Source organism: Pongo abelii, chromosome 3 (genome assembly GCF_028885655.2).
Source record: "Pongo abelii isolate AG06213 chromosome 3, NHGRI_mPonAbe1-v2.0_pri, whole genome shotgun sequence".
NCBI lineage: Eukaryota > Metazoa > Chordata > Mammalia > Primates > Hominidae > Pongo > Pongo abelii.
In genome coordinates this window covers 462,235-485,833 of record NC_071988.2, presented here as the reverse complement: position 1 = coordinate 485,833, position 23,599 = coordinate 462,235, and the positions used below count along the sequence as shown (strand labels likewise).

Genomic DNA, 23,599 nt, shown 5'->3' with positions numbered 1-23,599 from the left:
CCTTCACAATCTAGCTTCTACCTACTTCTCCAGCACATACCCTGTGATATCTACATAACCCAACCCAAAAGGAGGCGACTTGTACTTGGTAGGTAGTGCTGGGGGAAAGGACGGGGGTTAACAGGAGTAATCTTAGGGACCCACAGTACTAAGCAGTGAATTATCCTTAGTAGGGTGAGGAGTACTTGGGTAGGGGAATCCCTACGTAAGGGTCCTGGAATGGGACATTTAGAGAGCTTGACCTAAAACGCACAGCTGCAGCTACGGGATGGCTGGGCGTTTATATACTGCGTTTACATGGTCAGCGGATGGTGGTGTGTGCACGTGGTCCAGAACCAGGGCGTCTTTACTTGCTCTATATAGCTGGGTAGGTGAAGGCTAGGAAGAGGCCTAACGCAGAGAGGCCTTAGCCCCTAGGCAGGGAAAACATCTTGGAGGAATGTAAGAGACTCAAACGCGAGGGGATCGGCAGGGGTCTTATCTGTTGTGTGCTAGGGTGCAAAAAGGGCGCCTAGAACAGGGAGTGACCCAAAGGCTGCTCAGGAAAGGGGCCGGGGCTCTGGACGAGTAAAACTGGAGAGGCCGGATCCCAGGTATGGACACAGCTTACTTTGTGGTGATCAGGAAGGAAGGTCGAAGTGGGGTCAGTAGAGGTGGTTGCCACAAAGTTGTAATAATACAGAAAAGAGACGCTGGAGCGGTTAAAAAAAAATTTCTGAGGTGGGGACCATAATGGAAGAGACCATCGGGGAGCGCCGAGAAGAAATCCGAGCAGCGAGGCTCAGAAAAAAGGTTTTCTAGGGGATGTGGGGTCAGGGGAGCGGAGACGCCGGGGAGGGGTCCGTACCAACCGACGGTTGCGGCTCTGGGGGCTCCGCTCCGTGTTCCGCTCTGGCAGAGGAACGAACGGGAGCCGGGAAGAATCCCCGAAGGAAGACCGCGATCCCTAGCACCTCGATCGCTACGCAACAGGTAGCGAAAGTCCCGGAGCCCAGCCGCATCGTGGACACGCCAGGCTGGATGCGGAACCGACCCCACCTGGAGCCTCGCCCTGCTGCAGCCGCGCTTCCGGCTCCAGGTAGCCTCCTCTAAGCAAGACCACCAGGCCTTATCGTCGCAGCAACAGTGGCGTCACGTCCGCCGGCGCGCCACAGCGGCGTGTCACTTCCGCCAGCGCGTCACAGCGGGGCGTCACCTCGGAAATACGCACAGCGGGCGGTGCTACCGGCTCCGTGGGGCCGCCTTCCCGGCGAGTCCGCGAAGGTCGCCGCCCATGGCGTGGTACGAGGTTTTAAAAATTTTTTAATTTCTGGGTCGCCAAGATGTCGTTCCCAAAGTATAAGCCGTCGAGTCTGGGCACTCTGCCTGAGACCCTCGACCCAGCCGAATACAACATATCTCCGGAAACCCGGCGGGCGCAAGCCGAGCGGTTGGCCATAAGAGCCCAGCTGAAACGAGAGTACCTGCTTCAGTACAACGATCCCAACCGCCGAGGGCTCATCGAAAATCCTGCCTTGCTTCGTTGGGCCTATGCAAGAACAACAAAAGTCTATCCTAATTTCAGACCCACTCCTAAAAACTCACTCATGGGAGTTCTGTGTGGATTTGGGCCCCTCATCTTCATTTATTATATTATCAAAACTGAGAGGGATAGGAAAGAAAAACTTATCCAGGAAGGAAAATTGGATCGAACATTTCACCTCTCATATTGTCTGGCAATGATGACTATATGTATTCCTGCCTAAATAAGTCGTCTCTTAATCATTAAATAAATAAATAAATAAAATAAAAATTTTTTAATTTGGAAGGCCGGGTGCAGTGGCTCACGCCTTTCTTTAATCCCAGTACTTTGGGAGGCCGAGGTGAGCGGATCACGAGGTCAGGAGATGGAGACTATCCTGGCCAACATGGTGAAACCCCATCTCTACTAAAAATACAAAAAATTAGCGGGGCGTGATGGCGGGTGCCTGTCGTCCCAGCTACTCGGGAGGCCGAGGCAGGAGAATCGCTTGAACCCGGGAGGCGGCGGTTGCAGTGAACCGAGATGGCGCCACTGCACTTCAGCCTGGCGACAGAGCGAAACTCTGTCTCAAAAAAAAAAAAAAAAAAAAAAAAATTCAATCCAATACCTCAGGCAACTGGTAAATATTTTAATGATTAACTTCGTTTTAAAGATTCCACATGAGTGAGATCATGAGGTATTTGTCTTTCTGTGTCTGTCTTATTTTGCTTACATGATATCCTCAGGTTTATCCATGTTGTGGCAAATGATAGGGTTTCATTCTTTTATTACAGCTGAATAGTACTCCATGTGTATATATACCACATTTTCTTTGTTCTGAAAGGAAAATCTTGGGGCCCCAAAATTACTAAGCTAAGGGAAAAGTCAAGCTCGGAACTGCTCAGGACAAACCTGCCTCCCATTCTATTCAAAGTCATTCCCCTGCTCACTGAGATAAATGCATATTCTGATAGCCTCCTTTGGAGAGGCTTATCAGAAACTCAGAAACTGCAACCATTTGTCTCTCACCTACCTGTGACCTGGAAGCCCCCTCCCTGCTCCAAGTTGCCCCCGCCTTTCTGGACAGAACCAATGTCCTTCTTTTTTTTTCTTTTTCTTTTGAGATGAAATCTCACTCTGTCGCCCAGGCTGGAATGCAGTGGCGTGATCTCAGATCACTGCAACCTCTGCCTCTCGGGTTCAAGCAATTCTCCTGCCTCAGCCTCCTGAGTAGCTGGGATTACAGGTGCCCGCCGCCAGGCACGGCTAATTTTTGTATTTTTAGTAGAGATAGGTTTCACCATGTTGGTCAGGCTGTTCTTGAACTCCTGACCTCGTGATCCGCCCGCCTCGGCCTCCCAGAGTGCTGGGATTACAGGCATGAGCCATCGCGCCCGGCCTGTTTTTGTTGTTGTTGTTTTGTTTTGAGACGGAGTCTCGCTCTGTCGCCCAGGCTGGAGTGCAGTGGCGCCATCTCGGCTCACTGCAAGCTCCGCCTCCCGGGTTCACGCCATTTTCCTGCCTCAGCCTCCCGAGTGGCTGGGACTACAGGCGCCCGCCGCCACGCCCGTCAATTTTTTTTTTTTTTTTTTTTTTTGTATTTTTTAGTAGTGACGGGTTTCACCATGTTAGCCAGGATGGTCTCGATCTCCTGACCTCGTGATCCGCCCGCCACGGTCTCCCAAAGGGCTGGGATTACAGGCGTGAGCCACCGCGCCCTGTCCGGCCTGTTATTATACATATGATTGATATCTCATGACTCCCTAAAATGATTACAACCAAGCTGTGCCCTGACCACCTTGGACCCACGTCGTCAGGATCTCCGGAGGCTGTGTCATGGGCCTGCGTCCTTAACTTTGGCAAATAAGCCTCCTGAAATGATTAAGACTTGTCATTTTTCTCGATTGACATCTGGTAAGCACTGAGAGATCCTGAGTGAAGGTAACCCGGCCTGCAGCAGCTCGCCTATTGATCCTCGGTATTGGCTTGGCACCTTATTGCCCAAACTGGTAGGATGATTGTTGAAATCTGGGACCTTGTTCCTCCAGGGATCCCTGATCTTGCAACGTTTTTCGGTTGGGGGTCTGAGGTTTATTTGCTGTTAAAAAACTCCTTTTTTGGGAGTTTCCACTCGCTTCCGTCAAGGAAGGCAAGCCTGCCTGCTTCTGCATCGACAGAGAGCCGTCTTTAGCTTGGGCCCCATCACTAGGTAAGAAAATTGATTTGGGATTTTGTCTTGCAAATTCTTTTTAAATGACTAAAGATAACATTAACAACCAGCTGGTGTTTATTTCTGCTTACACTTAGAGCGTTCAGAAGTCATGTATTTTGTGTGATCATTGTTAGTTTTGCTTACCTGTTCTGTTGTTTGTTTCTGTCTTGTTGGGGTTTTTTTGTGTGTGTTTTGTTCCTTTCCCTTATTGGATTTGACCAACTCCAAACCCTCTAGCTCACGAGTGTAGAATCTTCCCCTCTGAAGAAATAAGAGCACCTGCCTCCCCTCAGCTTTTCGGGGCATTCTCAGACAACTGAGAATCACGTGAGGGTGTCTGGGAGGAATGCTGCCTAAGACATGCAGTGGCTCTAAATAGGTTTCCCCCTCAGAAGAACATACTTAGAGTCTAATCTCAGCTGGCAGGTGCATATAAGGAGCTGACCCCTCCTGCACCTTGAGCCTCTGACACCGTGCCAGGTGGCCGCCGCACGGGTGGACCCAACCAGTTCGGGGGGTACAGCCCTGAAAAGCTGGGTCTGCAAGCAGCACGTTTTGGGTCCGACACGTATTCTGACTTGGCGAAATCCGAAGGGGAACTCTAAATTATGGGAACAAGGCCTCTGAAGCAGCTAAATACCCAACCCCCTACTCTCCCCCCCAAAAAGGTGGTATGGTTGGGGGAGGAAAATGGCCAGCAAAAGGAAAAAACAGAGAAAAGATTTTTAAATTTTCACTACTAAAGGGATTTTATTTACATAACAACGCCACCTTTTTGCCAGCCAGACCAAACTGAAAGAGCAATGGCTGTATTTCTGAAAGAGTAGCATTTTGTCCGGCCGAAATATGGTAACGAGATTTAAAAAGATTTTTTAAAAGGCGCTCAATGGTTAAAAGTCAGCTTAATTTGGCCATGCGCAGTGGCTCACGCCTGTAATCCCAGCATTTTGGGAGGCCGAGGCGGGCAGATCATGAGGTCAAGAGATCAAGACCATCCTGGCCAACATGGTGAAACCCCGTCTCTACTAAAAATACACAAAAATTAGCTGGGCGTGGTGGCGGGCACCCGTAATCCCAGTTACCTGGGAGGCTGAGGCAGGAGAATGGCGTGAACCCGGGAGGCGAAGGTTGCAGTGAGCCGAGATCACGCCACTGCACGCCAGCCTGGTAACAGCGTGAGACTCCGTCTCAAAACAAAACAAAACAAAAAAAAAGACGGAAGAAATGGCAAACTTCTTCTAAAACTTTCCACACAAAGATTGTTTTTCCTTCTCTGTCTGCACCTGAGATCTCACGCTCAATTTATCCATTGCTGAAATCTGTGGCAAAGCTACCCCTGATTGAGAGATTCCATCTCAAAAAAAAAAAAAAAAAAAAAAGTCAGCTTAATTAAAGGCTAACATCCAAGAATTGGGTGTGTATGTGTGCATGTTTATATTTAGAAGGTTTTCATGTTTTTGTTTTTTGTTTTTCTCCTCTAAGACCTTGTCTTTTTTTTTTTGAGTAAAAGTTTTTTTTGTTGTTGTTCATTTGACTGAATTCTGTTTTCACCTGATTTTTTGACTAAAATAGTTACTGTAACAGGCTACTCTTGAGTTTTTAAGAAAGAATGTAGTTTAGACACACAAAAATGTCTCTTTTTTTTGAGTTGGAGTCTCGCTCTGTCGCCCAGGCTGGAGTGCAGTGGCGCGATCTCGGCTCACTGCAAGCTCCGCCTCCCGGGTTCACGCCATTCTCCTGCCTCAGCCTCCCCAGTAGCTGGGACGACAGGGGCCCGCCACCGCGCCCGGCTAATTTTTTGTACTTTTAGTAGAGACGGGGTTTCACCGTGTTAGCCAGGATGGTCTCGATCTCCTGACCTCATGATCCGCCCGCCTTGGCCTCCCAAAGTTCTGGGATTACAGGCGTGAGCCACTACACCTGGCCTAGATTACCGTACCTTCTAAACCTGTCGCTTTAGGCAGTGTAGTACACAGGGAGTAGAGAGGTTTGTTTTGAGAAAGGACCGTTACCATCTTTGTTTTAAAGTTAAACTATAAACTAAGTTCCTCCCAAAGTTAGTTCAGCCTATGCCTAGGAATGAACAAGGACAGTTTGGAGGTTAAAAGCAAGACGGAATCAGTTAGGCCTTTTTTTTTTTTTTTTACTGTCTCAGTTATAATTTCGCAATGGTGGTTTCACAACTTTAAATTATGACTACCACAGTTATCATAAATAATCTAGGTAAACAATTAAAATAATTTGGTAAATGTAATGGGATAAATACTTGTGGACAAACTGGTCATAATTTAGAATATAAAGCTATATTAAATAATTGATATTTCATTATTTGGGTATTGCTCAATAAAAATGTATTGTAGGAAAACCTTTCCAAAAAAAAAGTGTAACCTTTTTTAAAAAGGTGAATAAGTTTTGCCTAATTCAAAGCTTATTTAAAGGTTATATGTAAAACAAGGTAAAAGAACCAGGAAATAAGAAAGATGTAAAGAAAGTTACAAAAATAAAGTGAGTGTTTTTTTTTTTTTTTTTTTGGTAAGAAGGCTTAAAGAAAAATAATTTTATATGAGAAAGAATCTTGTATAGTAAATTTAGACCTAGAATAAAATGACTGTTTGTTTAAGAAAGAGGGATGTTCAGGACAAATCAGAAAATCCAAACATGTCATGAATGTTCTGCGTAAGTCACAATAAAAGGAATTATAAAAAAAAAAAAACCCAAAACTTTTATATGATCAAGTTGTCTTTAAAGGGAAATTATAATGCTCTTTCTAGAGATTGGGCTTGATGTAAAAAAAACACTTATACACTAAATTATTTGTTAGAAAAATGAAATTTTCTTAAGGGATTGATTTACTCTTAATAAATTATAAGAGATTTTAATTTTTTTAACCTGAAGTTCAACTTTTATTGCATCTTGCCATTTTTTGGCTTTCTCTACCCTTTGAAAAGATACGTTTTCTTAGAGGTCTAAAGGGAATTTTTTTTCCAACATAATATTCTGTGCACTGCAGAAGGTCTTTTTCTTTTGCCTTTTGGTAACTGGCCTGACAGATTTTATGTTTTATCGAAATAATTTCTATTCAGTTATTAAGTTTGATTTTGCTTAGGAAAAAACTGAAATTTAATGGTTTTTTTTTTTTTTTTTTGAGACGGAGTCTCTCTCTGTCACCCAGACTGGAGTGCAGTGGTGTGATCTCGGCTCACTGCAAGCTCTGCCTCCTTGGTTCACACCATTCTCCTGCCTCAGCCTCCCGAGCAGCTGGGACTACAGGCGCCCGCCGCCACGCCCAGCTAATTTTTTGTATTTTTTTTTTTTTAGTAGAGATGGGGTTTCACCGTGTTAGCCAGGATGGTCTCGATCTCCTGACCTCATGATCTGCCTGCCTCGGTCTCCCAAAGTGCTGGGATTACAGGCGTGAGCCACTGCATCTGGCCTAAGTTTTTTTTTAAAATTAAGATTATTACATCCGTTTATCTTTCTGTATGTGCTTTTAAAGTACTTGTGACATTAAGTTACAGGGCTTTCACTCCTGGGTCTAAAAAGGACACCAAGTCCTGCTAAATCTTAAACACAATGTTGCTTTGTCATGACGTAGTCTGAAGCCACTTGACTTTGATAGAGATTATGGGAACCTCTCATACATGTTGGAAGGATGTGTCTTGTCTGGAATTTTGTGTTTATTTTTTAGTTAAAAGGGTTTGTTCATGTTTCCTCTTAAGAGTCTCTAACCACTTGCTCTACCTGTTGCCTGTATTTAGCATTTCGGTCTGCTCTTGAAACATTTACATTGGGTCTTAGCAGACCCAAGCTGTCCTTCCAAAGTGTATCACCACCATTTGTTTCAGCACTCTTTGTTATTGGAGGCAAAAATCAGCTTTTGTTTTGTTTTGTTTTGAGATGGAGTCTCACTCTGTTGCCCAGGCTGGAGTGCAATGGCACGATCTTGGCTCACTGCAACCTCTGCTTCTTGGATTCAAGCCATTCTCCTGCCTCAGCCTCCTAAGTAGCTAGGATTACAGGCGCCTGCCACCACACTCGTCTAATTTTTTGTAGACATGGGCTTGAACTATGTTGGACAGGCTGGTCTTGAACTTCTGACCTCGTGATCCACCTGCCTTGGCCTCCCAAAGTGCTGGGATTGCAGGTGTGAGCCACCGTGCCCAGCCCAAAAATCAGTTTTTGTAAAGCCCCCAAAAGCCAGAAGTAAGGATGCATGTGTCAGTATTTTTCTTCTCTTTTAAGGAAGAGGACAGGAGTTGACAGTTTACTCGTAATGGCACAGTGCTACACTGAGGAGGAGGAAGAGCTGTGGTGGGTAGATGTAACAAACATTCCTTCCTGTTCTTTTTTTTTGAGATGTAGTCTTGCACTGTCCGCCGGGCTAGAGTGCAGTGGCATGATCTTGGCTCACTGCAACCTCCACCTCCCAGCTTCGAGATTCTCCTGCCTCAGCCTCCCAAGTAGCTGGGATTACAGGCATGAGCCACCGCGCCCGGCCTGCACAGGGTTCATTTTTAACCTTCTGCTGTGTAAGGTTACATCCACTTATAAACTGTGCACACATGCACATGCACGCACACATGCACATGCACACACACACACTTGTTCACAAATGGAAACAATATAATGACAATTATTTTAATGTTTTACATTTCATAACCTTTCTGGCCTATGGTGTTTTGAGTAGGACACCTGAGATTTGAAGAGGAAAGCAAACCTCTAAAAAATAAAATGTTAGCTATTTGTGAATTTTCAATTTTTTATTAGCCATATCAAAACTAATAAAAAGAAACAAGTGAAATTGTTTGTGATAATTTTTTTTATTCTTTATTTTTATTTTTTTTGAGACGGGTCTCACTCTGTTGCCCAGGCTGGAGTGCAGTGGCGCAATCTTGGCTCACTGCAAGCTCTGCCTCCCGGGTTCACGCCATTCTCAGCCTCCCGAGTAGCTGGGACTACAGGCGCCCACAACCATGCCTGGCTAATTTTTTGTATTTTTAGTAGAGACGGGGTTTCACCGTGTTAGCCAGGATGGTCTCAATCTCCTGACCTCGTGATCCGCCCGCCTCAGCCTCCCAAAGTGCTGGGATTACAGGTGTGAGCCACCGCACCCGGCTGTTTGTGATCGTTTTAACTTATTGTATCCAAAATGTTGGCCGGGCACCGTGTCTCATGCTTGTAATCCCAGCACTTTGGGAGGTCGAGGTGGGTGGATCACGAGGTCAAGGGATCGAAACCATCCTGGCCAATATGGTGAAACTTCATCTCTACTAAAATACAAAAAATTAGCCAGGCATGGTGGCGCGTGCCTGTAGTCCCAGCCACTTGGGAGGCTGAGGCAGGAGAATTGCTTGAACCCTGGAGGCAGAGGTTGCAGTGAGCCAAGGTCACACTGCTGCACTCCAGCCTGGCGACAGAGCAAGACTCTGTCTCAATAAATAAATACAATTAAATTTAAAAACCCAAAATATTATTGTTTTAATATGTGATCAATATGTAATTAGAAATAAGGTATATTTCTGATCTGATTCTTCTAAACCCACTATTTTACGTTTGCAGCACATTTTACTTCAAACCAGCTACATTCCTCCCCAGTAGCTACATATGTCAGGTGGCTGCCACATTGAGTGCAGCCATGAGGGCTCTGACCTCAAGAAAGTGAGGGCTTGAACACGTCTTTTCTGCTGGAAGTGAGGGAACAGCCTCTCTACCAACTTTTCTCCTCAGGCTTAAGGGTGGGAGGGACAGTGCCTCTAGAGAGAGCAGGGGCTACAAGCTGAGAGTGTCCACGTGAAGACCACGGTCTCCCAGTCGCTGTTTGGTGCCGGTGTGGTGGTCTCCTCAGTTCAGCCAGGCCTGGGCTCTCTTCCCATGACCAGGAAGAATAAGACATACAGACACCAGAGAGTGAGTTTGGCAGAGTAGGATTTATTAAGTAAAAGGAAACCTCTCAGCAGTAAGAGGGGACATGAAAGCAGGTTGCCAGAAATGGGGCTGAGTTCTGGGTCTTTTATGTGGCAAGAACAAGGAAATCTTCTGTGGGTTCTGCCCAAATGGGAGGGGTCAATTTCTCTCCTAAGGGTGTTGCATCTGAGCATGCCTGGGGTTGACCACAGTGACTCTATCTTGGTTATTACCTATGAATGCCCAAGGGAAACCCACGGCAGGTGGAAAGGGTGAAGCTAAAACCAAAATACATAGGTCAGTAACATTATAAGGAGCTGGGTCAAGTTAATGACATTTGGGTTGATTTATTACACCTGGGCCTAAGTTGCGACAGTCCTTTCTGATCAACATCCTGGCATAAGAGGAAGTTCTTAACCACATTTCTTCCCGCTAGCTACTGGGGTGGTGCAGGTGCGGTCCGTTGGGTGTTTTTCCTCTCCTGAGACCCTCCCTCCCTATCTTCCTAACCAGCCTCTGACTGCCTCCTCTCTCAGGGGTTCCTCTTCCTTTTATTTTATTGTATTTATTTTATTTATTTATTTTTTTGAGATGGAGTATCGCTCTGTTGCCAGGCTGGAATGCAGTGGCGTGATCTCAGCTCAACTGCAATATCCACCTCCTGGGTTCAAGTGATTCTCCTGCCTCAGCCCCCTGAGTAGCTGGGATTACGGGTGTGCGCCACCACACCCAGCTAATTTTTGTATTTTTAGTAGAGATGCGGTTTCACAGTGTTGGCCAGGATGGTCTCAATCTCTTCACCTTGTGATCCACCCGCCTCGGCCTTCCAAAGTGCTGGGATCACAGGTGTGAGCTACTGCGCCCAGTTTCCTCTTCCTTTTAAATATCAGATGGTAAACAAGGAATGATGGGTCCACAGGAGGAGAGAGCACCATGTCTTCAGGTCTCTTCACAGCCTTGCCCTCCAGAGTTTAGATGTGGAGGGAATAGATTAAAGGCAAACTTCTGTTTTGCTATTTATCTTTGGACCTAATTGCCAGGCTGTAACTATGTGTTTTTCTCCTGTGGTGTGAGGCACTGTGTGAGTTTAAGCACCAATCACATGCATCCACTTCTACCTGCACTTCTATTCTCAGAAGGAAGACCATGAGTGTGAGTTGTCCATGTCCTTGATAGTTTGAACAAATCATTGAACAAAAAGCACAAAGGAATGTAAAACGGGAAGGAAGCAGCAAAAGCAAGAATTTATTAAAGTGAGATAGCACTCCACAGGGTAGGTGTGGGCCCCAGCAAGCAGCTCAAGGACCTGGTTATAATATTTTCTGGGTTTTAAGTACTCCTTTTGAGGTCCCTATCAGCTACCCCTTATCTGAATGAAGGATTTGGTCCGTGGCTAATCAAACGCTGAGGCAAATTGGTACCCCTTGCAGATGAAGGCATGGCCTGTGCTTGGCCCACGGCCACTCCAAGGCACTCTCCTTTTCTATGAGAGAACTGGTGCAAGGGGGAGGGTTGTAGCGACAGTCACCTTCGATCCTTTGCTACTCAGGTGTAGATGAGGTTTTCCCTTTTGGTTTAGATGTAGGAAGTTCAGGTTAACTGGCTTTAGGTTCCCTGCTCCCAGACCTTGGTGTTGTTTCTTTTAGGAAGTCAGCACGAATTGGCCTTAAATTCCCTGCCTCCAGACCCTATTCTCCTGCCTCACTTCTGTGTAACTCAGTATCATCTTACAACAAATCTAACTTTAAATAAAGGAAAAAAGAAAATCAATACTTACAGGGTGCCAAGCATTTGCAGGTTATTTGTAATCAATCTGTCCTGGAATCCTGGAATCCTGTCTTTAATGGGTGTATACATTACTAAGCTGTAACTGCATAACAAACAATCCCGAAACATACTAGCTCAGGACTGAGCTGGTTAGAAATTTAGGCTGGGCTCAGCTGGGCCATTCTTCTGGGCTCAGTTTGGCTCCTTCAGGTGTGAGTGGTCAGCTGCTGGTGAATTAGGTGCCTCTGCTTCTGGGAGTGAGCTGTCTGTAAACTGAGGCACTTTGGCTCTTCTCAGATGCTACTTTATTCTCCAGAAAGTTAAAATGGGCTTGTTCTCATAGAGATGGAAGAATTCTGAAAAAGATAACAGAAGCATTTAGGACCTTTAAACCTGGGCCCCAAACTGGCACACAGTGCCAGTGCAAATAAGTCAAGAGAGATTCAAGGTTTGGGAAACAATCTGTCTCTTGATAGGAATGACTATAAAAGCCATTTCCAAGGACATGAATACAATAAGAAATTTTTCAAATTGCTGTTTTTGCAATCAATTTTATCATGACTTTTCTTGCAGCTGTGTCTTGTATAACTATCCCACAGCTACTAAGCAGCTGGCTGGGACTCAGGATCAACGTTGGCCTGACTCTGAAGCCCATGCACCTCCATAGACCACACTACTCAGCCAGGTTTCCTGGACCTTCAAGGGGCTGAAGTGACACTTCTGAAATAGGAGCAAGATTTTTTTGAGAATCTCATCCCATCCATCCATTACTCTTCACCACTGGAAATAATTCACTCCAGGGAATGGTTCTGAAGTCTCTTGGAAAAACTGGAAACAATTTGAGAAAATTGCTGAGCACTGGGTTCCAACATTACATTTTTAATTTATCATAGGAGAAATTTGAAAACACCTATAATGCACTCATCATACCTGCAAATTCTTTGTATTTTTGGTATTTATTGACTATTTATGATTTTTAATATAGACAAAGTCAAATTACTGTTCCTGAATCAACTTTTGCTCTGCAGGCAAGTGACATAGCAATAGGGCTGCTGCTATTTTTTCCCAGTGCAATTTAGCCAACCAGCAGAGTATGCTTTGAAGGGCCAAGATGTTTTCTAAGACCCCACATTTAGGAGCAGCTATAGGGCAAGTGCCTAGAGCACACATAGAAATCACACGCAACTAAGGCCAGGCACGGTGGCTCACGCCTGTAATCCCAGCACTTTGGTAGGCCGAGGCGGGCGGATCACGAGGTCAGGAGATCAAGACCATGCTGGCTAACATGGTGAAACCCTGTCTCTATTAAAAATACAAAAAATTAGCCAGACGTGGTGGTGGATGCCTGTAGTCCCAGCTTCTGGGGAGGCGGAGGCAGGAGAATCACGTGAACCCAGGAGGCAGAAGTTGCAGTGAGCCAAGATTGTGCCACTGCATGCAGCCTGGGCGACAGAGCAAGACTCCGTCTGAAAAAAGAAAAGAAAAAAAAAATCACACTCAACCAATGCATTTCTCACCCTGAATCAATGCTTCTCACCCTTGGATGTATATTAGAATAGCCTGCGTGCATGTGGGTGGTGGGATTTAAAGTTCCCAAATCTAAGTTGCAAGGGAATAATTAAGCCGGAATCTTTTTATTATTTATTTATTTATTTATTTTTAGATGGAGTCTCTCCTGTGGCGCTGTTGCCAGGCTGGAGTGCAGTGGCACGATCTCAGCTCACTGCAACCTCCACCTCCTGGGTTCAAGCAATTCTCCTGCCTCAGCCTCCCAAGTAGCTGGGACTACAGGCGCACACCACCACGCCGGCTAGTTTTTGTATTTTTAGTAGAGATGGGGTTTCACCATGTTGGCCAGGATGGTCTTGATCTCTTGACCTCATGATCCGCCCACCTCGGCCTCCCAAAGTGCTGGGATTACAGGCGTGTGCCAGTTAAGCCAGAATCTTTAGAGTGAGACCCAGGCAATGGCGATTTTAGGCTCTCCAGGTGATTACAATATGCAACCACACTCCCAAATGTCTGCTGTAAACCAACATCTTTCGGAGGACCAGTTGAAAATAATGTTTCTCAAATTAATGTTAAAAGTGTTTGCTGTTGAGTTGCGGCCTTTCAGTCCTGCCTGTGTTCTCTACTCACCTCTACTGCTTGTTTTGCTCCTGATTCAAACCAGTTCCACACACATTAAGCCCACTGTGCTAGGTGGCCTGACCGTGGTGAATATTATTGTGAAGGAAGGACTTTGCTGTAAGAAATTGCATTCCCCAAAACTAAAACCATGATACTTACTCAACTGAGGTAAAAAATGAAAGACTAAGGGGGACTCCCAAGGGTCAGGACAAGAATAAATACCTTGGAATATTAACATCTGTCTCATGATGCCTGAGTGTAAATGCTCCCTTTCAAGCAAAACAATACTGGCCGGGCGTGGTGGCTCACACCTGTAATCCCAGCACTTTGGGAGGCCGAGGCAGGCAGATCATGAAGTCAAGAGATCGTGACCATCCTGACCTATCGGAGAATCTGCCCTGATATTCACGTAGGTTCTTTTCTATTTTCCCTAAGCATCAGCCAGCTTGAGAAATAAAGGGACAGAGTACAAAAGAGAGAAGTTTTAAAGCTGGGCGTCCAGGGGACACATCACATGTGGGTACGTTCTGTGATGCCCCACAAGCCACAAAAACCAGCAAGTTTTTATTAGAGATTTTCAAAACGGGAGGGAGTGTGCAAATAGGTGTGGGTGACAGACATCAGGTACTTAACAGGGTAACAGAATATCACAAGGCAAGTGGAGGCAGGGCGAGATCACAGGACCACAGGACCGAGGCGAAATTAAAATTGCTAATGAAGTTTCGGGCACCATTGTCATTGATAACATCTTATCAGGAGACAGGGTTTTGAGATCAACCGGTCTGACCAAAATTTATTAGGTGGGAATTTCCTCTTCCTAATAAGCCTGAGAGCACTATGGGAGACTGGAGTATATTTCATCTCTGCAGTCTCAACCATAAGAGATGGCCACGCCCAGCGGGGGCTGTTTATAAGCCTGTACCTCCAGGCGCGTATTCTCCTTCTCAGGGATGTTCCTTGCTGAGAAAAAGAATTCAGCGATATTTCTCCCATTTGCTTTTGAAAGAAGAGAAATATGGCTCTGTTCTGCCCAGCTCACCGACGGTCAGAGTTTAAGGTTATCTCTCTTATTCCCTGAACAATTGCTGTTATCCTGTTCTTTTTTCAAGGTGCCCACATTTCATATTGCTCAAACACGCATGCTGTACAATTTGTGCAGTTAATGCAATTATTACAGGGTCCTGAGGCGACATACATCCTCCTCAGCTGACAGGATTAAGAGATTAAAAAGACAGGCATAGGAAATCACAAGGGTATAGATGGGGAAGTGATAAGTGTCCATGAAATCTTCGCAATTTATGTTTAGAGATTGCAGTAAAGACAGGCATAAGAAATTACAAAAGTATTAATTTAGGGAACTAATAAATGTCCATAAAATCTTCACAATCCACTTTCTTCTGCCATGGCTTCAGCCGGTCCCTCTGTTTGGGGTCCCTGACTTCCTGCAACACTGACCAACATGGTGAAACCCCATCTCTACTAAAATACAAAAATTAGCCGAGTGTGCTGGCGTATCTCTGGGGTCCCAGCTACTCGGGAGGCTGAGGCAGGAGAATCGCTTGAATCCAGGAGGATGAGGTTGCAGTGAGCCGAGATCATGCCACTGCACTCCAGCCTGGTGACAGAGCGAGACTCCATTTCAAACAAACAAATGAACATTGCTATTATTCTGAAATATTATGTTAGGATTAAATATGTAATATTTTGATTTTTATTGATGTGTAACATGCATACAGAAATACATCCACCATAAAGGATTAATGTAATGCTCAATAAATTATAACAAAGCTAATACATTTGTGTAGCTGTAGACTAGAACTACCCTTGTTTTTGCCCACAAACTACTTCCTCTTCTTTTCCTCCTCCCCAAATTTAACCACAATCTTAAGAGCTAATTTTTTTCTTTTTTTTTTTTTTTGAAATGGAGACTTGCCCTGTCACCCTGGCTGGAGTGCACTGGCGCAATCTCGGCTCACTGCAACCTCTGCCTCCCGGGTTCAAGCGATTCTTCTGCCTCAGCCTCCCAAGTAGCTGGGATTACAAGCACCCGCCACCATGCCCAGCTAAATTTTTTTTGTATTTTTAGTAGAGACGGGGTTTCACCATATTGGCCAGGCTGGTCACGAACTCCTGACCTCAGGTGATCCACCTGCCTCAGCCTCCCAAAGTGCTGGGATTACAGGCGTGAGCCACCGCGCCTGGCCAAGAGGCAATGTTATAGATGGTTTGTCTTTTTATACAAGTGTTTTATTAGAGAATATTTTTAACTTATACACAGTAACCAAAATAGTATAATAGGCTGATGCTCCACCTGAACATCTGCTAATTATGTCTCATTTCTGTTTGATTTCTACTTCAACTCCTTCCCCATCCCCACTTTATTATTGTTTTTATTTTCTGTAAGATAAGATGTATATGCATTGAAACATAGTCATTACTATACCTTTCTGACAAATCAGTACATCCGTATAACCTTTTCCCTTTCAATCACAGAATTACTACTAGTTAACAATTATTAATGTGCATGTGAATCACCTGGAAATATTTGAAATACAGATTTTGATACAATATATCTGGGTTTTTGCCTGAAAATGTGTATTTCTAACAAAGTATGGATCTATAGAGCACATGGTAACTACAAGGTCTCTTTGTCTAAAGTGTGTAAAACTTGATGAATAAGGCCAAGTGTGGTGGCTCACACCTGTAATCCCAGCACTTTGGGAGGCCGAGGTGGGCGGATCACCTGAGGTCAGGAGTTTGAGGCCAGCCTGACCAACATGGAGAAACCTCCTCTCTACTAAAAATACAAAAAATTAGCCAGGTGTGGTGGCGCACGCCTGTGATCCTAGCTGCTCGGGAGGTTGAGGCTGGAGAATCGTTTGAACCTGGAAGGTGGAGGTTGCAGTGAACCGGGATGGCGCCATTGCACTCCAGCCAGGGCAGCAAGACCAAAACTCCATTTCAAAAAAAAAAAAAAGGAAAATCGACCTCAGATAAAATAACAAATCAAAACGCGTGTGCAATATGCGACCTGTGGGAGCATTTCATCAACAATGTCTCACAGTCATATGTGACCTTTACTGACTCGCCCAAAATTCAGTCATTTATACACCAAGTGCACATAAATTTCATAGTTTCCTATTAAAATTATATTTAATGCCTTTATAAAATCTAACTCAGTTTTCTGATCAAATTAAGTAACATATGACGTTTTAAGTTCTGTTTATATTAAACTTAAACTTACATAATTTTATTAGGCAGTGTATGTGTGTCTACTACCAAATATTCTTTTGAGTTCCAGCATTTGCACAGGCACCACAGCTGAGAAGCACAGATTCTGGGTCTTTGTCTGTGAGACTGAGCCAAAGGTGGATGTTGTGTTCAACTGTTGAAGGGCATTTTTACTGCCTTCCTGACTGGACAGTGAAACATTTAAAAAGATAATGGAATGGATGTTAACTCCTGTCAAATAGATCACTTGCAATTTCTTCCTTATGTGGAGGTTGCAATGAGCTATCATGCCGCTGGACTCCAGCCTTGGCGACAGAGAGAGACCGTCTCCAAAAAAGAAAAAGAAAAGAACAAAGATGTGTCTTCTGAAACACAACAGCCAGAAGTGAATAACTTGATTTTTAATAAATGGACCAAGGTCTTCAAAGACATTTCCCAAAGGAAGCTATGCAAATGGCCAAGAGACATTTGAAAAGATAATCAAAATTACCTTTTGAGAGAAATGCAAAGCACAATCCCAGTGAGCTCTTACATCTTACCCATTAGGATGGCCACTATTCAACACACAAAGGGAGTCAATGTTGTCAAAGATGCAGAGCATTTGAAACCCCCATGCACTGTTGGTGGAAGAGAATAATGCAGCCCCCAAGAAAATTGGGATGGAGATTTCTCAAAATATTGAAAATAAAATGCGTCTGGGTATGGTGGCTCCGGCCTGTAATTCTAACACTTTGGGAGGTTAAGATAGGATAATTAGTTGAGCTCAGGAGTTTGAGTCCAGCCTGATCAACATAGTGAGACCCCATCTCTACAAAAAATACAAAAATCAGCCAGGTGTGGTGGCTTGTGTCTGTAGTCCCAGTTACTCGGATGGCTGAGTTGGGAGGATTGTTTGAGCCCAGGATGTCAAGGCTGCAGTGACCATTATTACACCACTGCACTCCAGCCTGTGTGACAAAGTAAGATGCTATCTCAGAAAAATGAAATTGTCATACAATCCAGCAATTCCATTTCTGGGTATCTATCTATGTATGCAAAGCAGAAGCTGGAATGGACATTTGCACACACATGTGTATAACAGCATTCCTCCCCACCCCACAAAAGGTGAAAGCTACTTAAAAAGTTTCTTGATAGATAAATGGATAAAGAAGATGTGGCATATGCATGCAATGGAATACGGCTCTACCTTCCGAAAGCAAATTATGCACATGCTACAGAAAGTATAAAACTTTAGGACATTCAGTGAAACATGCCAGAAACAAAGTGACAAAGCTCATATAATTCCATTTATATGAGCTATCTCAAGTAGTCAAACTTACAGAAACAGGAAGTAGAATGATGTATTTCATAAGCTGGAGAGAGAGTAAAAGGGGCAGTTAATGCTTCAGGGGTATTTAGTTTCAGCTTTGTAAGATGTGAAAGTTCTAGAGGTTTGTTGCAGAGCAATGTAAATATACTTAGCACTACTAAACTGTACACATTAAAAAATAAAAGATGGTCAATGTTATGAGTTTTTCTGACAATTAAAAATTTGTGAAATAAGTACTTAAGAGATTCAGCATAAGAAAGTGTTCCTAAATTCAAATTACAAAAGTGTTTTGCTCCCACAAAATCACTTAGATTCATCCAAAAGCACATAGTGAAATTAATATTCTTTTTATGACTGCTTGACTCAACAGGGTAAAACAACTTTCAGCACAAGCCAAGAACAGAAATAGACAAGATAAGCCATGCAGAAAGTTGGGGTTATGTTTTTAGAGGAAGACAAATACATGCATAATGTGATTGGTGATGAATATGGCATATTCCTATTTTAATTAAGCCCCACATTGACTTAAAGTGTTTCTACAGAGTTCCAAATTGACATCCTGAATCACTGACATCCAAAATCACCATACCCAGGTGAAACCAAACACACAATACACTGACACCAAGAAACCTACCATAAAAAACATATGAAATTACCAAACAAGAATGAGAAAAGCATTCACCCAAACAATCCTGTGTACAACCTAGATCTACTACTGAAAAAGAATCCCTGTAGATTTTCAGATGGATATGTGCACACATGAAAAGCAGATATTTTAAATCATAACTATTTGAAAAAGGTGCCTCAGAGAGCAAGCACCTCCACTCTCAGACACTGGCACAATCTTCTGGCTTAACAGACCACAAGGCCACATGGAGCATTGGTGGCACATGGGGTGGGACAGCAGGAGCACTGGTTCTGGAGTTTTGGAGGGCAACTGCAGGCTCCGGTGTAGGCCCCAGCCTCTGGCACACTGGTGCATGCCAACAAAGGAGCCCTCAGGCCATCACCCCTCTCATCAGGGCCCTTGCATCTGTCACTGTTGTAATCTGTGCCTGCAGCCCCCTGGTCCCTGAAGGTCCTGTTCTCCAGGAGGCAGATAGCTTTGCTTCCAGCCTCCACACCTTCTTATTTCACCTGTGCAGGATATAAGGATCTGTGCTGTTCCTGTGCCTCTAAACATCCATGTGCCCAACCATGAGAATAAGAAGGAGGTGTTTTGGGGGAGCCAGAGGCAGTGGCTGGCTGAGAGGAGAGGTGACAGGACCACCACATGCATGATGTCATGGGTGGTAGGGCAGGCAGGGCTGGCTGCTTCCCGGGCAAGGAAGTCAGAAGATCCAATGGTTTCCACCATCCCCACACTAACCAGGGTTGCCAGGGGGAGATCTAAACACATTCGTGACTGGGTGCTACAGAAATGGAAGAAGCAGCAGCTTCATCTTGGAGTTGCATGGCTATCGTGACCAAACAATGGGGAAAGGGCTGACTCTCCAACAAAAGGTATTTAAAAACTCAATATTGAAATTTTTAAAAATTAACTTGGGCCGGGCGCGGTGGTTCACGCCTGTAATCCCAGCACTTTGGGAGGCCGAGGTGGGTGGATCACCTTAGGAGTTTGGGACCAGCCTGGCCAACACGGTGAAACCCCGTCTCTACTAAAAATACAAAAAAATTAGCCTGGCATGGTGGTGGGTGCCTGTAATCCCAGCTACTCGGGAGGCTGAGGCAGGAGAATTGCTTGAACCCGGGAGGCGGAGGTTGCAGTGAGCTGAGATCACGCCACTGCACTCCAGCCTGGGCGACAAAGCGAGACTCCATTTCAAAAAAAAAAAAAAAAAATTAGACCTTTCCTTTGCACAATGTACAAAACATTACTTATCTATTTATGTATGCATAGCAGGAACTGGAAATGACATTTGCACACCCATGTTCATAAACAGTATTATTCCAAAATCAAAAGTTGGAAGCTACTTATATAACCCTTGACATATAAATGGATTTTTAAAATGGAATGTACATGCAATGGAAAATAATTCTATTTTATAAAAGGAAATTATGTCACATGCTATTATAAAGATAAACCTTGAGGGCTAGGTGTGATGACTCATGCCTGTAATCCACATAACTGGGAAGGTTAAAAAAAAGAGAGAGGAGAGAGAATCTCTTGAGGCAAACAGTTCAAGATCAACCTGGACAACACAGGGACTGCATCTCTACAGAAAAGAGGTAAATCTTTACAACATTATGTAAAGAGAAATATGCAAAAAAACAAAGTAACAGCGAGTATATACTTTCATTTATGTGAAATATTTTTAGTAGTCTACTCATAAAAACAGAAAATAGAATGGTGTTTGTCAAGAGCTGAGGGAGGAGGAACATGTTACCAAGAAGTGCAAGGTCCTTAATTTTTGTCTTCTTGAGAGAAATAATTCAGCCAAGAGGCAATTTAATGAAACAAGCAGAGAGTTTATTAAAGGAAAATAAAGTACACTACAAGAGGAGTCAGCTGGTCCAATTGAAAACTGCCCCGAGAGTTCCGTGTTGCAGTTTATATTATCTTGCATTTTTAAAAAAAATTTCCACATCGGTCTTAAGTGTCTGCCTTTGTCTTTGTCTAGGTTCCTGCTTCTGTGGTAAATCTTTGCCTTTGTCCCCACCTAGTTTCTGCCCAGGTCTGTGAGATGCTTCATACACTGTCAGCTGACATACACGCATGGGTTCCTGTGATCTATAAGAGTCCTATCTAATGGCAGCGTTGCTTATTACTATCACCCCAGGAAGGTCATATAGCGGTCAAATCCATATGTATTGTGCCCGCATATCTCTTAGGGGTGTATCAGGGTGTTCTTTCTTTATAGGTATTTCCCCTCCTCTCTGCTCAAATTTAGCATACATGTTTTGGTTGGTCTTTGGAGCATGAAATTTTCTTCCCCCAGGGGCTCTTTTTTCTGCTCATTTCTAACTATCGGCCTACTCTAACATTCCCTCCTCAATAGATTGACACTCTAAAAATCTTTGAGTCTAGGGGCACTGTGGGTCTTCTGTGACTACTTCCTGTTGATATGAGATAAAGAACTCATCAATGCGCTGGGCACGATGGCTCATGCCTGTAATCCCAGCACTTTGGGAGGCCGAGGTGGGTGGGTCACGAGGTCAGGGGATCAAGACCATCCTGGTTAACACGGTGAGACCCCGTCTCTACTAAAAATACAAAAAATTTGCCGGGCGTGTTGGCTGGCGCCTGTAGTCCCAGCTACTTGTGAGGCTGAGGCAGGAGAATGGCGTGAACCCAGGAGGTGGAGCTTGCAGTGAGCCCAGACAGAGCGAGACTCCGTCTCAAAAAAACAAGAACTCACCAGTGTCTCATTCTGTTGCTCTTTGTCAGGGAAAGATACCTTCCATGTTTTCCCAGAAGGTTTGACTTGCAGTGTCAGAGGAAATGTGGAGGAACACGGTTGTCCAGAAGGGAGGAAAATAGATCAATATTCCTGTTGCAGGACCACTTGTAGTCTGAGGTGAGAGGAAACAAACCTGGTTAGTAGATTTAGTGAACAAGGCGCAAAAAGGAGGGGGGAAACAAACAAGAAAAAGGCCAGAGATCCCAAGAAAATGAGATGTCATGAGAATTGGAACCAGGTGGCACCTTGGGAGAACTAGCTTTCAGTGGCATGTTTAGGATGGCTTAGTTTATAAAATCTCTAACTTAATTTTGGACTTTCCCTAAGCTGTTAACCCAGAAACAGCATTTTTCTCCTAGAATAAGGCAAATTCCTTTGTGAGCTGCAGCCAGTGTGTCAAGACCTCTACAATTTTGGAGAACTACAACCATGAGAAATCAACTTGTTGCTGTAACTCAGAGTTGGAGCAGTGGTTTCTATTTTGTGAGTCAGTACCCGAGACAGGTTGTGGTAAGCTGAGGAGGCAATAATAATGCCAGCTATTCCTGTGGTGGCACTTGTGGTGCTAAGCTCATTGCGGAAAGAAATTAGATGAACTGCTCAGTCGATCTGGTGTGGGTAAATAAGTGTTAAATGGTGTTAAATGGTGTGGTAAATAAGGGTAATAGCAGAGAAGCATCACCTGGGACAATGGAAACTTAAGGAGTGAGGTAAGCCAGAATGTATGTTCTGGTCCAGTTTGCAGGGAGGCAGAGATAAGCCTGCTTTTCCCAGAGGAAGTAAAGTTCTGCAGTTTAAAAACAAGAATGAATGCAGGAGGTAAGGTCAGATCCAAACATTGACCAGTGCCCTTGCTGGCTACTCAATATATGATATTCTGCCAATAAAGTTGCTGCTATCAGGGGAGCCAGACATGGGTGATTAGTTTGAGTAGGACAATGGGTCCTATTTTCTTAGAAGAGCATGTGTCTAGTAGTATCAAGGAAAAGGGTTTTCTGGAAGGAATTAAAGACTTGAAACTTATTGCATAATCCATACTGGCTTGGTCAATACCAAGAGTTGGATTGACTGCAAGAAGGGTGACTGAAGCAGAATTCAGTGGCATCATTTTGGATGAATGGTCTGGGAGTTAAAATATTTGAAGGGCCCAGAGAATCTCATTTGGTATTGGGAATATTTCATGAAAGTAAAAAAAAAGTTTCAGAAGTATCAATAATGGTGCTGTTTGTGTTGCATTGTGCTCAGTCAAGTGCACCCACATGGGTTCTGGAATTTATGGTAGCATAGATGTATAGAGCAGTCAGGTCAATAAGGGTAACAGGGGAGAACAAGGGGCTTAAAACGGTGGGGGTGGGCTTAAGAAAATCTTTAAAGGCCGCTTTAGCTTGTGTTAAAATAGTACATTAGTAGAGGGAAGCTTTTGTATAGTGAGGTCTCAATGGTAGTTGAAGCTATGTTGGGACTAAGGAGTTGGCCATTCTTGTACTATGACCAAGTAGGACATTGCTACCCTGAATGAAGAGGAATTCCTGCATAGCTAACAGGCTGAGGCATAGGAAGAATTGGCAGACTTTAGTAGTTGTGGAGCTGCCTATAGAGTGCTAAAAAAAGGTTGTTGACAGTTAGTGCATATGAAGGTGATTTTAGCCAGAAGTATGAGTAATGATCATAGATAGAGCATTTGGTTGCGTGGTTCCAAGGAAAGTAGATTAGGACAAAAGTGAGATGCTTGCTGATTAAGAGATACTGTGAACACAATGAGTATTAGAGAGAGAGATCAATATTCAGATTATGACTTTGAGGTTTAAATCTAGCAGTGGCATAGCAAACACTTCCCTGTAGAGGGTGATGGTTTACAGTAAAAAACACATATTAGTACGTCTGCAAAGAGTATTATGACTTGTAATATAAAGGCCAAAATATTACTAACAATTGCTGATGAACTAAGGCAGTCAAAAGTAAAATAACTAAATAATTAGGCTAAAAAAATTCATATTAGATAAAGCTTTTTTTTTTTTTTTGAGACCGAGTCTCGCTCTGTCACCCAGCATGGAGAGCAGTGGCACCTTCTAAACTCACAAGAAGCTCCGCCTCCCGGGTTCACGCCATTCTCCTGCCTCAGCCTCCCATAGCTGGGACTACAG

The 23,599-nt window shown here is 44.1% G+C and overlaps 2 protein-coding genes and 1 long non-coding RNA gene across 12 annotated transcripts in view; 2 read left to right on the top strand and 1 right to left on the bottom strand.

Moving 5' to 3' along the window:
* Positions 1 to 1,169, bottom strand: part of PIGG (phosphatidylinositol glycan anchor biosynthesis class G (EMM blood group)) — a 54,214-nt gene extending 53,045 nt beyond the window's left edge. For 3 of the 10 annotated variants that reach the window (XM_063723255.1, XM_063723256.1, XM_054553643.2), the window contains exon 1: positions 848 to 1,142. In XM_063723255.1, the coding sequence (XP_063579325.1) occupies positions 848 to 1,001 (154 nt within the window). In that variant the 5' untranslated portion in view covers positions 1,002 to 1,142. Of the gene's footprint in view, positions 1 to 847 lie in introns of all 10 variants that reach the window. The other 7 variants (XM_054553642.2, XM_054553641.2, XM_054553640.2 and 4 more) reach the window with 5 other exon arrangements.
* LOC103890345 (NADH dehydrogenase [ubiquinone] 1 beta subcomplex subunit 4) lies at positions 1,156 to 1,807 on the top strand. Its single transcript, XM_024246499.2, has one exon. It carries the CDS (start codon positions 1,323 to 1,325, stop codon positions 1,743 to 1,745), a length of 423 nt encoding a protein of 140 aa, XP_024102267.1. The 5' UTR covers positions 1,156 to 1,322; the 3' UTR covers positions 1,746 to 1,807.
* A 5,688-nt stretch (positions 1,808 to 7,495) lies between these two features.
* Positions 7,496 to 12,095, top strand: LOC134761248 (uncharacterized). The gene is made up of 2 exons (XR_010139564.1): positions 7,496 to 8,024; positions 11,958 to 12,095. It is a non-coding gene; the product is annotated as an uncharacterized LOC134761248 (long non-coding RNA).
* The last annotated feature ends 11,504 nt before the right edge of the window (positions 12,096 to 23,599 follow it).

Bases quoted from the DNA above. Each gene is read 5' to 3' on its own strand.
- LOC103890345 (XM_024246499.2), top strand. From the start codon at position 1,323: ATGTCGTTCCCAAAGTATAAGCCGTCGAGTCTGGGCACTCTGCCTGAG.